This window comes from Numida meleagris, chromosome 20 (genome assembly GCF_002078875.1).
Source record: "Numida meleagris isolate 19003 breed g44 Domestic line chromosome 20, NumMel1.0, whole genome shotgun sequence".
In the NCBI taxonomy this organism is placed as follows: domain Eukaryota; kingdom Metazoa; phylum Chordata; class Aves; order Galliformes; family Numididae; genus Numida; species Numida meleagris.
The window spans coordinates 6,590,508-6,605,460 of NC_034428.1; the positions used below are offsets into that span (position 1 = coordinate 6,590,508).

Here is a 14,953-nt window from a genome sequence, read left to right on the forward strand (position 1 = left end):
CACTTCCCCCTCCTGTCAACAGTGACTCCTGTTCCTCCCCTCTACGCTCAGCTCTCCTCATGCACACTCAGATCTCTTCCCTTCCCACTCCCCTTTCCCACAGCACCTGCCCTGAACCTTTCTGCTTCCCTCTTTGCACAGATAGATCCCCTCTACACTCCTTATGCATGTGATCTGCTCCTTCCACTCCCTCTCTGCAGATTCAGATCCCCTCTTTTCACCTCCCTACATGTTCCTAATTCCATTTCTTCAACTCCTCCATCTCCCTTCTCATCCCTTTCCCCCTCCTCCTCACACTCAGAGCTCCCTCCCTCCCTCCCTCATCTGCAGTCAGATTCCTTCTTCCCTCTATGGCCCTTTTCACCCACCCACAACCTGTGCTCAGATGCCTTCCATTCCTCCCCCTGTACATCACTTCTCTTGCTTCAAACCTCTGAGCATTCAGACCCCTTCTGTTCCCCTCTTTAGGCTTGCACAAAGCGAAAGTGAGAGGTAAGAGCGTGCCAAAGCAAGCAGCACCTGAGCACAAATAGAGGGGAACGGAGAAACCCAGGCGCACGCAGGGCAGAGGAGAACTTCTCCAAGTTTTATTTACAAAGTTTGTAGCTTTGGGGCAGGACAGGGAATTCGGATTCAGAGGAACATGCGTCTCATCCCACCTAGCCTTCTTCTATTGTACTGAGTTTGTCTGCAAATTCCAGCCTCTGGGTAGATCTGAGATGACACGCACACATTTATGGTTGGCTAAGTTAAAAAAAAAATAACTGTTGAATAATTTAGTTACCACAGAAATCACCAAGCAAGTCATTTGGCAACTCTCCCTCTTGCACTCCTTGTCATTTGTCACTGCATGGCAACAGGAGCCCAAATTCTAGCAGTCCAGCCAGTCTGTACTTTACAAATGTCTTTCCCTGATTAGAAGTTCTCGGAGCTGATGCTCTGACTCTCCTCCTGCAGCTGGGAGGCTGTGGTGTCTCCAGGTGAGGCTACATTCAGGTAACCGATCTCTGAAGGCTGAGAGGGGGATAAGCAAAAGGATGAATCCTGGCTCTCAGCTCCTCCTTCAGGCCTGGTGTCGTGCATGGGCTTCAGGCTGCTGAGGGAGTCCAGCGGTTCTCGTGGTGGGAAGCTGAAAACACATTTCCGCTCTTAAGTCATTCTTTAAGCCTTATCTGATTCCTTGCCCCCCTGCACAGCCGCAGTGCTCCTCCCAGCACCTCTGTGAGGCAGCACAGGGCTATGGCTGAGCCCAAATGCTCAGCTCCTGCCTTGCCTCTGCAAAGAGAAACCCCTTTCCTTCTCATTTTTCCCCTCAATACCTGGCACGGGGAGACGATGCCGACGCCTTACTCTGTAGCTGTCGTTCCGAGAAGTTAGCACTCTTCAAGTCCTGGAACGACAGAGACTTTCAAAGGGGGAGGTGCATGTCAGACCCTGAATTTCAACGTACAGCCCTGGACCTAAAGGTGTCCTCTGCTCCAGCACAGGTCCCCCAACTATACAGCTACTAATCATAAATCTGTCCTTTGAGTCCAAATCCTAACTTAAAAACAAACAAACAAATCCCAAAGCCCAACTCAGACAACCAGAAGGAATGAAAACACAATGGACTGCACAAACAGGTCCTGAAACTACTCTTTTCATTTGTAACCACTGGTTTCCAAACTGGGTTCCCTTTCAATTCCAAACTCTTCTACCAAGAAACTTCCATAGCACATGCTTCATCTGGAGAGTTGTTGAAACAAAACCTTTCACTTTCCTGGATTTTTCCCCATCTCGCTCCCTATGTTCTTTGTGAATTTGTCCATCCAAAATTCAGCAAGGAGCTAAGACATACCTTTGTTCCCTTAAATTTGCTCATTATTATCAGCCATCTCAGTCAGAGGTTTTTGTTTGTTTGTTTTTACTTACTGGTGTAATGGATCTAAGAGTCCCAACCACACGGCTCTATTTGCCTGAATTGTAAAGCTCACTCTGAAATGGCCAGGCCCCATTGCTAAGGTCTTTTAACAACTCTAAAAGTGAAAAAGAGAAGGTAACCTTAGGGTACTCTTCTGCAGGGAAGAGATTTAGGCCGGGTATTAGGAAGAAATTCTTGTCAGAGGGGGCAGTGAAGCACTGGAATGAGCTGCCCGAGGAAGTGGTGGTGTCCCCATCCCTGGAGATATCTTAAGAGAAGTGTGGACATGATTTCGTGATGAGACTTACTATGTCAGGTTGGTGAATGCTGATCTTGAATGTCTTTTCTAACCTAAAAGCTTCTACAAAATTTCTGTCCCTGTGGAAAAGTATCCCATCTCCTTTGGGCACACTACAATATTTTCATACCCTTACCTTAAGGAGCTCAGGGTGAGGCTGCAGCGCTGCTGAGCGTGGTGGGACAACCGCTTCTTTCAGCTGGTCTGCGCTTAATGCACCCCGGGATACGCTTGGGCCCTTTTGGCTCACACTGAGCACACCAAAACTCTCAGATCCCTCCCTGCAGGGCTGCCCTCCAGCCACCCATCCCCAGTCTGTACGTAACACCCAGGACTGCTCTGTCCCAGCTGCAAAATCCAGCATTTGTTACACCTCACGTGGCTGGTGATCGCCCAGTGCTCTCAATTACAATCTTCTTGCAAGGTCTCCTTGCCTTCAAGGGAACTGAGCGCTCCTCCAAGTTTAGCATCATCATCAAACTTAGCGTCCACTCAATTCCTGAGCCCAGGTCATTGTTAGAAGAATTCAAGAGAACTGGCCCTAAAACTGAGCCCTGGGGAGCCCTGCTAGTGACGGGCCATAAGCATGATGCTGCCCCATCTCCTGCTTTACTCCTGGAGCCCAGCCCTCCAGGCAACTGTTCACCCATGCTGTTGTGTGCTCGCCTAGCAGTATGCTGAACATTTTCTCCAGGATACTGTGAAAGACAGCATCAAAAGCTTCGCTAAAATCCAAAACCAACAAACAAAAAATCCGCCACATCCCCACGAGGCAATTTTTTCATTAAGGGATATCAGGAAAGGCATAACTTTCCCTTTGGAATCCTACGTTGGCTACAACTGATGACATCGTATTGTGTTTCTAATGTTTTTCAGTAACTGTCAGAGTAATACTCTCCATAATTGTGCTGGTCATTGAGGCTGACCTGACTACAGTTACCAGAGCTGTTCCTCTTGGCTTTCTTAACAACTGGAATAACGTTTGCTTGTTTGCAGTCTTAACGTGTGCTGCCTTTCCAGACTCTCAAGAGCACTGATAAATAAGTGAGAGATCTGGCAGTAACACTGGCCAGCTCTTTCAGTCCTGAGTGAGTCCCACCCAGCCCTACAGACTTACATGTGTTCAGTTCCAGCAGCAAATCCCATACAAGTTCAAAGCCAGCTGCGGGTTTATCACTCCCCCCCGCTGCAGTCCTTCACCTCGGGGCTCTGGAGATCCCAGGGCCCACCACTGGTGTTAAATACAAAGGTGAAGACGACATTAAATGTCTCTGCTTGATCTTCGTCTTGATTTGTGAGGTGACCAACCTCACTGAACATCAGACCAACGTTCTCTTTAGTCCTCCTTTAGCTGCTAACATACTTGGAAAGGCCTTTTTTGTTAGAGAATACTACCTGTGCTCCTGGACAGTCTTTGGACTTCTCATCCTAAGTTCATTGCTTAAAAAACACGACCAGCTATCCCAGAAGTTCCTCCTCACCAACAAAGCCACTGCAGTCTACTGCACGCTTGGCATCTCCTTTCCATCCAAAGGAAAGGACTGGTTCAGCTCTTCTCTGGCACCTCAGCTGCAGCTACAGACACTGACCTGCACTCAGCAGGACATCAGCTCCCACCACCTGTCTGCTGAGGCCAGGACATCCCAGAGGGTCTCACCTCTGTGTTGGAAGCATGGATGCTCCTCAGCGCACGCTGTGAGGTGTGCACATGGCCAGAGAAATGGAGTTTGCTCTCATGCAGCCGCACGTTCTCCTCATCCAGGATCTTCGTTCTGGGTGTGCTGCACATACAAGGCACAGGTTATTTCCCTTCCAGCCCCATTATGTTTCCTAAACGACCTTTTCTTTTTCAACTTCAGATCCTTTTGCCTCCACAGACTTCAGCTGCATGCCAATGGTTTTGCTGGGCAGAGGGCCTAATTACATCCCACAGCAATTAAAAGCCCCAGCACTAATGACTGAAGCACAATTTGGGCTTTCCTCCAGACAAAACAAGGATTTCTTCAGAGAAAGCAGAGTGAAACTGGATACATGCAAGTATGAGGCAGGCTCCCAGGGGCATCCCACTAAGACATCGCTAGGTGCCTACCTGCTCTGCAGGGCAGCAGCCGTAGACCTGTTGCTCCAAGGGGTCTCCTCTTGGTCAGTTATCCTCTGGAGGAGCCGTCTTCTTTCCTGGAGTAACTTCTCATTCTCAGTAGTGATCTGTGCAATCAGCACCTTCCCCTGAGCATCATTACAGAAGGAAACAACAACCAGAAGTTACGCTTTGTTCTTCTCTATCCTCAAAAAACCTCAAAGTGACTTACCAAAAGGATCACCATCAAGCACGTTCCCTCCTGGAACACTGATGCAAAGCATCCTAAAAAGAGGCTTCTGAGTCACCTCTCAGCAGGAATTATTTCTGAGATAAGAGAAGTCTGAGCACACATGGTTTCTGAATGGGATTTGAGGATATCTGTTCCCTTGAGGGCAAACTTGAGCCAGGAAGTTCCTTTTGGCTTTTTGTGCCTACAAGGACGGGCTGGTGCCTCTTGGCCATGCCAGCCATTTCCCAGGGCAGCCTCAGCAGCACATCAGGCAGAGGTCTCCACGTTGCCCGGCTGTTGAACAGCACGATGCCACTGCTGCAAACTGGCTGTTCCCTGAGCACTGCCTCCTCCCAGACCCCCAGCCCTCCAGCTGCCTTCTCTCCCAACACACCACAGGCACTGAAGCACTTTTGTCAGGACCACTTTGCCCCTTTCAAGGAGGTTTGCTAGAAGTGTCTTTTACACCATCAGCTTTAAGTATTCAAGACTCCCATTTGCTATTGCAAGGCAGTTCCAACTCTTCTGGAGGAGCTCTGCAAAGCTTATTGTGGCAATCTCCTCCTTCTAGGGAGAAGAGATACTCCTACAGGTACTCTGCAGCCATCTTCCCTGCCTCCCTTTGTGGGGGAAGCCTCTGATGAGTTTTTACCTTTTCCACTTGGAGTTTTGACTCACTGAGCTCGTTTTCAAGCTGCTTAATTCTGCTGTCCCTTTGTTTCACCTCATGGATAAAGGTCGCTTTGGCTCTGCGGATCTTGTCTTTGTGGCGGAGCTGCATTTCGTTATATTTCCTGAGGAGGCACAAACATAAAGCTGTGAAACCCTTTTGTGTTCCAAGCCAAAAACCGAGGCAGGAGATGTTCTGCATTTACTCAGGCTTCTCAAAGCCTGAACGAGGAGCTGCAGCCATCTACCAAGCTCCGTTTGGCTGCATAGCTGAAGGCAGAATGAGTGCACTGACATTCTGGACTGCATCTTTCACTGCTGTGTCTGACCATCTGGTTGTTTTCTATTTTTTTTTCCCCCCCTTGCAAGACTGCATTAAGCGTAAACCAAGTGGGAATTGATCAGGGGAAGGGACCCAAAGAATTTCCTAAACTGGCTCCCAGCTTTACAAACCCAGCCCTTGTCCCTCTGGGTTAACCCTCCCTGGGTTAAGACGGATCTCTCGGTGCTATGTGTCTTGAACAGGAGAGACATGAAAGGCTGCAGAACAGTCAAATCCAGTCTAACTATCAGGCAAATAAAGAGCAGTTCCTGGGTAGTTTTTTTTGACTTCACATCCCCTGCCACTTAAGTCTTTACCTGACATATAGATCCTTCTGGTTCAGGAGACGAACTCCTTCCTCGTAAAGAGCTTTGTTTTCCTCCTTCAGCAGCGAGAGTTGCTCTGAAAGCTTCTGGCTCTCCTTTTGACACTGGAGATGCTGGAAAACAAATATTTTTTCTATTTTTGCACGTGCCTTCAGCCACAGGGGCTCTCTGCCTCCTTTCAGTCTGGTCTCCAAAGCTTCTCCATCATCAATCCCATTCATTCTGCTCCTCAACCTCACCTTGGGTGATGAGGACACGGCTGTGCTGCAGCTCACCTCGCCTGAGTCGGTTTTCTTATCATCTTCTAGGGTGTGCATAGTCTTGGCCTGCAGCTCCACGTGCATCTTGGCCAGCGATGCCTCTGTCTCGTGGGAATGTCGCAGCTGCTGCCGCAGTTCCTCCACCTGCTGCTCCAGGAGCTTCCTAGAAGTACATTGGTGTGACAGTGAGACACTGACACTGAGGTCACCTCACCATGTGCCACCGTGAGGTCTAAAAACAACGCAGAGCACTGCATCTAACCCAGGCAACTCAGGGGATAGGAAGAAATCATCACATCCTGGATGTCCCCGTGTCCCAGTGCTATGCCAAACGGTGAATGCTGTGGCTGGGAATATTAAACCCAGCTGGAACAATGATGCTGGCACCTAGAAGTAAACTATCACTGGATCAAATCCCTGGGCTGGCAGGAAGGGCGGTGCACCTTTCAAGTCAGACAAAGCCCCCGCCAATCTTCTACATTTCATAAAGAGGGAATCCCGTGGGTCTCACCCAGCTCTGTGTACCTTTTCAGCAGCTCCTCACGGAGCTCTTGCTGCACTCGAGCTTCATTTTCTCGAGCTTCCTTCAGTTCTTCCTCCAGGAGTTTCTTGTCAGAAACACGGGCTTCTGCCAGCAGGAGTTGGTGTTGTGAATCCTTCAGCTTTTGCTGGATCTTTGAGATCTCAGATTAAAATTGGACATAGATTAAAGTTTCAGAATTTAACAAGCTGGTACTGGAATCAAAGGAGTCATAGAAAAGGAAGATTTGCTTGCTTCTACTCAGAAGTACTTATTTCTGCAGGCCTCTGCGTCAAAATGCACTCACTAAAAGCAAAACCTTTCCAATGACTATCAGATTTTGGATCCGATGCTATGGCATGAATTAGCAACAATCTTTTCTTATGCTTAATTTGATCCTGCACACTTCAAAACCAAATCTGATAATCAGTGCAGGAATCAATGCCATAGACAATCCGAGTTTTTGCAACTCACCAGATTGCAAACAGTGGCAAGAATTGTCAGTGAGAGCACGATCCAAGCTCCCTACACCTGCCAGCATCCCTAGCAGTTCTCTCTGGAATACTGAGCTTTAGAGACAGGAGTTAAGGTAATCAATCAATTTGCCTACTCTTGTCTTAATTAGGTTCCCACTAATGACTGACCTGTCTTCTATAATACATAGCCAGCCTCACAGGACATCTGAAACTTGTGAAACGCACTTTAGGAAGTTGATTAATGGGCTATTAGTACATCATCTTCTGAACTACAGCCACACAGAACTGCTAAAATCATCACTGATATTAAGTTAGTCCACGTTGATGAGTTACCTGTTTTTGTGCTTCATACACTTTGGATTTCTCCTGTACAAGTTTCTCTTGCAGACTGCTCTGCAATTTATCAGCCTGGGAGCACTTCAAGAGCTCTTGTTCGAGTTCTTTGACCTTCTGCTGGCTCTTTTCCCACTGTGCTGAGAGAGAGGAGCACGTTTCAGTTGTGTCCAAGAGCTTTGTCCGTGCTTGCTTCAGTTCAGCTTTGACCTGAGTTCCAAAAGAAAAAGAAATCAAGTTTGCACTTCAGTATATAGAACCTGAAATATCTTGATCGGGAAAGGGGCAACAGGATTATCAGGCACCGAACAAGAACAAAAGCTAAATACAGCAAGCAAGTACACCATGCAGTATTTGGAGGCAGTGCAATTCCCATGGAGCTGAGGCAACGCATGCGTGAGACAAACACTGCTTGGCCAAAACATTTCTTGGGGAAAACTGGAGCAAGAGCGAGACATTAACGGACTCCAACATCCACCAGCGCAGACAAGAATGCAAATCAGGGCCAGCGTATTGAAATCAGCACTTCCGACCTCCCATAGCTTGTAAAACAACGCGACTCTTTCCTCTTCCAGCTCTCTTCCTACCTTGGTGCATTCCTGCTGAAGCAAGAGATTTTGCTTTTGTAAATCGATGTTTTTCTCCCTTTCGTATCTCAGCTCCCTCTCAGCTGAGCTGCACAAATTCTGCACCCGACGCAGATCGCGCCGCAGCTGCTGCAACCTTTCCTCCTGCTCTTGGAATCTCTCCTCAGACGGACTCTGCAGGAACAGAGAGAACAAGGATCAGGAAACAAATCCCCACCAAAACTAACCCAGCGAACATAAGCAAAACAAGCTGGGTTCCTCCTCACTCAGATCCCGAGTGATTTCTGGCAGCATCCACAATTCTGTGACAGTCTCGCTAAGCACAGGTGACACCCAGACCCACAAAGTGAGTGCTGGCAGCAGTACAGGGACAGACACACTGCCACAGCAGGCAGCCTGGACACCGTGGGGCAGTCACCCATTTCTGTTATAGGCAAACGGAGTTACAGTAGCTTTCAGAAATTAATTAAGCTCTTCAGCCTCGCAAGTGCACTGTACACAAACTAAAAGCTCTTCACACATCTGCTTTATCAAACTCCTTCCTCCCAGTATCAATTTCAGCCACCTGTTGATCTGCATTCTCACTTCCCAGCTTCACCCTCTGTTCTTAGGACCAGATGAAATCTACTGAACATGAATGGTACCTCCCCACCTCGATGCCCAGCTGGCTGGGAACCCCTTTTCAGGGCTCTCATCACTTACAGATTTGTTTCCCCACCTGCTCCTACGAGGATTCCCTTCAGCACCCTCCCTACATGTTCTAACTTGCTTTGGCAAACCACATGCTTTTCTTTGCTGTCACAAACTGCTCTGACTGTACAGATGGGGCGCGTCTTGGCATCAGCTCCGAGTCTCTCTTTTCCGCTTTCACTTCTGCCTGCAGGCCCTCTTGTCCTCAGCTGTCTTCCAAACCCCTGCATATAATCCTTGCTTATCTTAAAACTCTCAGTCCCGAGTGTCTTCAAAATCTCTTCTTCCCATTATGTCTAAAAACGTGACAGAGGGACATGATGTCACTGCACATTCCCAAGCATGATACCCGAGGAAGTCAGTCTCCCAGCTCTCCCTTTATGTCAATCCTGCAGCACTTCAAGGACTGGCTTCCAGTCCAATTTTGCCACTAAATTAGTGAAAAAAAGTACAGTGCAGATGGCAAAGCTGCCCATACCTGTTTGATGCTCCCATCTAAACCGCCTGCAGAGCTCTGTGACATAAGAAACCTGCTGTCTCTATGAACCGTGCCTCGATTCATCCTCAAGGCCTCTTCAAACGTGCTGTCACGCTGCTCCCTGGTAGTCAGGATATCTTGCTTTAGCTGGGCAATTTCTTCCAGCAACAACTGTTTTTCTTCATTGCTTTCCTTCAGCTGCTTTTCTAGCTCCTCCCTCTTCTTGTTGCTTTCTAGTAATTCAGAACTTGAAGAAGAAATAGCAAAGGAACGAGGTAACTATACACATCCAAGGGAAAACAGTCTCTGAGGGGAAAAGCAGGGATATGAGAACCCTGTGAAGGGCTCTGGGCAATACCCAAGGCTCTCTGGAGGCTTCAAAGGGGATTTAATCCCGGGTCTATCAGTTCTGGCTAAGGATCAGGCTCCCTCGGACGCCAATGCACAACAGACGTGTATCCAAAGGGTGAGTTCCCAGTCATTCATTACTAGGTTAACTACTGGGTAAAGAAGCACTCGCGTGGGTCCACGTTAGCTGGACTCACAAGGAGCGCAGGAGCACTCACACAGTGATCTGCTGTATGGAAATAGGAGCTCACATCCCCTCTACGCCATCCATGACTTATCCTGTTCCAAACTGCATGCCCCACTGAGCTAACTTACATCTTACCCTGGTTTTGCTGAGGGAAGTGCTTACTGACCAAAACTCTACAGAGAGCTGATTACCCGCTACCTTAGAAAGACACAAAAGGCTGTGGCCATTCCTTCCAGAAGAAACAGGGCACGAATTTTTTCAAAGACTAAACCATCAGCCAGCAAAGGTGAGTGGCAGAAGGCACCACAGCCCTTGTTAGGGTTTACCAGAGTTGTTCTTGTTCATCCGTCAAGTTCCGGATCTGCTCTTCCAAGAACACGACTTTAGCCATCTGCTCTTCATACGTCTTTCCATCTGTACACACATCTTCCCGTTGCTGCTTAAGTTTGTCAACCTGCTCATTTTCTCGGACAAGCTCGGAGACCTGCAAGGTCAGAAAACACAGCCACTGATTTTCTTTGGTCTCACTGAAATATTTTGAACAGCGTAAGACAGCCTGGAGACTCTGCCAAGAAAAGGCCTGCCATTCTGCAGCTCTCAGCCCTTGAAGTCACGCATACAGGTCTGTGAGGGAGGCAGCTGCGTGTCAGCTATCACCAAATCCCACTGCTTTATCTGATTTCACCCTCCCGCTGGCTATCTGTAGTTCTCAGTGCTTTATGTTGCGTGTCTATTTCTTTACAAAACTAACAGCTCGCAGAAAAACAGCAGAAGTACAAGGTATGTATTCCTCCACCCAAATCAACCCGAACCAGCTTGCTGAGGATGGCTGCCCTCCATTTCCAACATCATCTCTGCCTTAACACCTGGCACTGACAGACCCAGGACACAGAACAAACGTGCATAGGAAGCAGAAGGGGTGAGAAAAGAAGGGATGAAGAACACATAAGTACACAAACTCTCAGCTGGATTGGAACAAGCATCTGCCTAGTCTGGTGTTATCTGCTAAGCACTGGTGAGACCAAATCCAAGGCAAATGCTTTTTGAGTGTATACTAGTGCCAATATTTTGATTCCAGGTCTCATCCACACACAGATGCATTTATATTGAGCAAGTCAGACATGCAGCTTCTACCTGCATCAGACATGAGAACGACCGTGATTCCTTTACACGTCTCACCTCTGCATCTAGTAGAGCATTATCTTTTTGCAGCTTCTCATGGGAAGCATTAATGAAATCTCTGCTCACTGATGTTCTTTGGACACTCTGGCTTCTAAGCTCTGGTTTTGTGTTAGGCAAGCCCTGTTGAAGAAAGGAGTTATCAATTTAATTTAGAGAAAGAGCTTTCTCCTCTGCAATGTCCAGAAATCTCTTAAAACCGAGGGAAAAAAATGAGTTCTAATAAATGTAAGTGCTCTTTGTGGAGCATCAGTTCCTGAAACACTACTTACATAGCCATTATTAAAACCTACAAGAACAAGAGTACTGCCCAATTTACTGTGTTTTGAGCATCTGACAAACACAACACTGAACAGCCTAAATTCTTGACATCCAGGTGTGTATTAACCAGGACAGCCCAGGCATTCATGCCAAGCTCACTTCCAGTACCCTCCTGGAAAATGATTTCTCCCAATACTTTTTTTTTTTTAAAAAAAAAGAATTTAATGCAGTTATAAAGTCAAGGGCCCTACCAAACACATGCAAATTTTCTATTTTAAAAACACTTACTACCTGCCAGCCTAACACAGGCCATTGGATTTCACTCCATCATCCCTTTGACAGAGAAACAGTTTCCTCTGCAGCTTAAGCAGAACCACAACCAAACTTACAAGGACAGATGACTTTCATCACAAGGTCCCTAGATGATGAGTGGATGGAACTACTGGGATGCAGAGTTTAGAGTGGCTCCTCTTGCTCTTCCCATCATCCCCAAACCTGACAACTCCTTCCATACCTTCATATACAGACTGACCCAGCCACTTCTTAACCTAGTTCTCAGCAAGGCCTGGTATGTAAGGTGAACTTTTGTGACATTAACGTGTTGTCTAACAGCACTAGAAAAGAGCTGCCACCTAGACGACACCGTTCTTCCAGTGAGGCTGTGGTGCATGTGCAGGGCCACCAAAGTTCAGACATCCACTGGTTTCTATTTATGTTTAACGAAGCAATTATGACTCACAGCTGGTTTAAGGTCACCCAGGGAAGGAAAAACATCCTTTATAATAGATGACACCACCACCACACCTTGCCAGCCTCCCACAGGTCCTATGTTCTGTCTGATGCAGGCTGCAGATCTGCAGCTCTTAGAAGTTTTCAGCCTGCTTTTCAGCACCTAACCTGCCTGTGCCTAGCTCCTCAGTCAACGTGGGGTGAAGTGTACCCTGAAGCTCTCAGCAATAGGAGCAGCGCTTTGGAGTTAGAGACGGTCCCCTTAAAGCAGCTGGATTTAAAACAAAAAAAAAAAAAAAAAAGCTTTGAAACCTGCTGGACTAGAGAAATGGGTCAGGAGAATTCAAGCAACACCACTGAAGGGCAACTGTGGATATTTTATGGAGTCACAAAGGCATCTCTCCCCTGCAGGGAGTTCCACTTCAGGAAGTGCCTGCAGTTCCTCCTGGAAGAGCACTGTCCCCTTCCTAAACGAGAACATTCACAGCATTCTTCCTAGGAGAGCAGCACAGTCCTGTGGCTGATACACATCTGGCTGCCCAGTACCTTCTTCTCAGCCTTCAGATCTTCTCTTAACATCTCAAGTTCAGATGCAAGTTGTTTTCTCCATTCTCTGCGCTCTCCCAGCTGACTTCCCAACTTTTCTATTGTTTCCTGACAGCTTTGCAGCATCTGGAACAAGTGAGACCAAGAGTCACTTCCACAGCATCATTCTTTCTAGCAAAATATAAACAAACTGCAGAAACTCAGTTTCCTAGAAAGATGAGGCTGAGAAAAATGGCTCTCCAAAACTGCCAGCAGGACTCCTGCATCTTATGCCTCGAGCTGGCTGGACACTTCTGGAGCATTCACCTGATGCAGGATGTCTGGGCATGTCAATTTCCCACATGCTCCAAGCTCTGACTTCCCCACAAAGAAACCTGCAGACCCCACTGGCTGGCTGTCAAGTTACAGAACTTCAGGTCTTGATATTCCTCTACAGGTGTAAACCTTTCACCCCTCACAAGGAAGCCAGCATACTCCTCAGCTTACAGTGCTGAAGGCAAGAAAATCTCCTAAGAGAGCACTCACAGGAACGAGCTATCGTGAATAGAAGATTAGCATGTTGGATGTCTTTGGAGGAAAGCAGCTATCTGCCTGGCATGAGCTGATAGGGTACAAATTCTCAGAAGAAATCGATAAAGAGCATTCACATGCTCATTTAATACATTTCCAAACAAAATGACATGTTTCCTAAAGAAAACCCCTTACCTCTTGCATCTCCTGTGCTCCATTGGATGCCTGCTCTTCCCCACTCATCTCAGTTTTGTTCTTCTGCACTTCAAGCAATTCCGTCTCTAAACTCGTGATCTTAACATACACAAACCACAGGTTAAAGCCAAACCACCCCTTGCAAAAGGCAGTGAATGTAGCAACTTCAGAACAAATCCCACATTTGGAAGTGAGGAGTAGGGGTGGATGTGGACTGCTGCCAAGGCAGGCTGGTTCCAGCTCAGACCTTTCATCCTGCTGTTTCAAAGGCCAAGCGAGCCTGTTTTCTAATTTTACCAAGCCAGGAGTTAACAGCAACCCAGTGGGGCGAAACACTCATGGCTCATACAGAAACCCCCTTCCATTACCAGATGACAGCCTGCAGCTCTAACAAGACTTTGGAGCTGTGGAAAGGATCTCAGGAACAAAGCAAACCTCCCCCCCTCAGCCCCCTCCAGCCTTTGCTCACGAAGCTGATACAAGCTATATATCTCTATTATTTAGCTTATTTTTCCTCCAAGCCATTAACTTTTCAGTATTTAAGCTGGGCGGGTAAGCTAAAGGCATAACAATACTCACATTGTACCTTCGTGTCCTCATTCTGTGTTAGCAACCTATGCAGCCAGGACTTTGGTAGGTGTGCCAAAATAAAAAAGATTCCCAAGTTCTTTTCACACGGTGCAGCCTGGCAAACAGCCAGGGGTGCTGCTTTCTCCAGGCTCCAGTGCACTCGCCTTTGTGCAGCTCTTCCCTCATTACAGCCAAGGTACCCAAAAGACTGAGAGATGAATAACGCAGCTCTGCTGCACTCTCTCTGAGCAGACACCGGATCTAGCCAAGGTTTAACCTTCCTCTTCCATCCTGCAGCCCTCTCCTCCACTGCCATTTGTAACCTTGCATCTCCTTGGCCTCTTGGAAGCTCCATAGAACATCTCCTGGCCTCAGACAGAGGGGACAGGGCTGCTCAGCCCAAGGGAGGAAGAACTCTTGGCCAAGCAGCAAGACCTTCAGCCAACCAAAAGAAACTGGAAGTCTTTTTTGGGGGTGAAGCTTCTCTACTCCCTATCCATCTAGAAGAAAAAATGTTTTCTGGCTTCCTCTGCTCTCTCTGGCTAGAGACTAGAGGAGAGGACCTGTCCTTAGAGCTGTTCAGCTGCCCCGGTTGGGGTGGACTGTATGCCCTGGTAAGCAACACTCCACAAACGCTGTGCAGTGGTGCTCCTCACAAAGCCACCCCAGAAGGACGGAGCCCTCATCACATCAGGGCTAAAGACCACTCCAACGAAGGCAGTCTCGGGCTGAGAAGCTTCACCAATCATTTAATCCACACTCAAGATGTGAATGGAGATGGCTCAGCAGGTCTTGCAAGGAGGCCTCTAGCATCACCAAGGCTCTGGTAAACCAGATAAACATCATGGTGCTCCAGAATGACAGTGTTCTAAAGGCTCGCAGATGGTCACGTGCAAATAAGTGGCAATAAAGACTCTGTTACCTTCCTAAAGTCAAAGGATTCTTTGAACAGCCTTGTCCTACTAACAGGAAAAGGCCCAGATTGCCCTCATTTTGAGGGTGCCCAAAACCAAATAGGACACATTAGGAAGACACTACTGAGATCACCTCTTGCTCAAGGCAGAGCAGAGCTTCTCCAAACACATTGGTTTATTACAGCTCTTCAAAAAAACGTGTCCAGCCATCTCTGCTCCATTCAACAGCAGATGCTGCAGAATGAGAGAAGAAGCGATGAGGAAAACTCACTGTCCTCTCAAATTCAATAGTTTCAGCAAGGATGTCCCCAGACAACACAGATCCTGGCCCCCATACTCCCAAGTG

General features: G+C 47.6%; 1 protein-coding gene across 12 annotated transcripts in view; it reads right to left on the bottom strand.

Annotated features, from left to right (window-relative positions):
* Positions 568-14,953, bottom strand: part of CCDC30 (coiled-coil domain containing 30) — a 28,485-nt gene continuing 14,099 nt past the window's right edge. For 5 of the 12 annotated variants that reach the window (XM_021417776.1, XM_021417777.1, XM_021417774.1 and 2 more), the window contains 15 exons: positions 13,124-13,222; positions 12,419-12,544; positions 10,883-11,005; positions 10,030-10,187; positions 9,169-9,415; positions 8,001-8,174; positions 7,414-7,623; positions 6,610-6,767; positions 6,100-6,247; positions 5,816-5,937; positions 5,160-5,301; positions 4,288-4,424; positions 3,856-3,979; positions 1,320-1,405; positions 571-1,129 (listed from right to left, as the gene is read on the bottom strand). In XM_021417776.1, coding sequence (XP_021273451.1) covers positions 916-1,129; positions 1,320-1,405; positions 3,856-3,979; positions 4,288-4,424; positions 5,160-5,301; positions 5,816-5,937; positions 6,100-6,247; positions 6,610-6,767; positions 7,414-7,623; positions 8,001-8,174; positions 9,169-9,415; positions 10,030-10,187; positions 10,883-11,005; positions 12,419-12,544; positions 13,124-13,222 — 2,268 coding nt within the window. In that variant the 3' untranslated portion in view covers positions 571-915. Of the gene's footprint in view, positions 1,130-1,319; positions 1,406-3,855; positions 3,980-4,287; positions 4,425-5,159; positions 5,302-5,815; positions 5,938-6,099; positions 6,248-6,609; positions 6,768-7,413; positions 7,624-8,000; positions 8,175-9,168; positions 9,416-10,029; positions 10,188-10,882; positions 11,006-12,418; positions 12,545-13,123; positions 13,223-14,953 lie in introns of all 12 variants that reach the window. The other 7 variants (XM_021417769.1, XM_021417781.1, XM_021417780.1 and 4 more) reach the window with 5 other exon arrangements.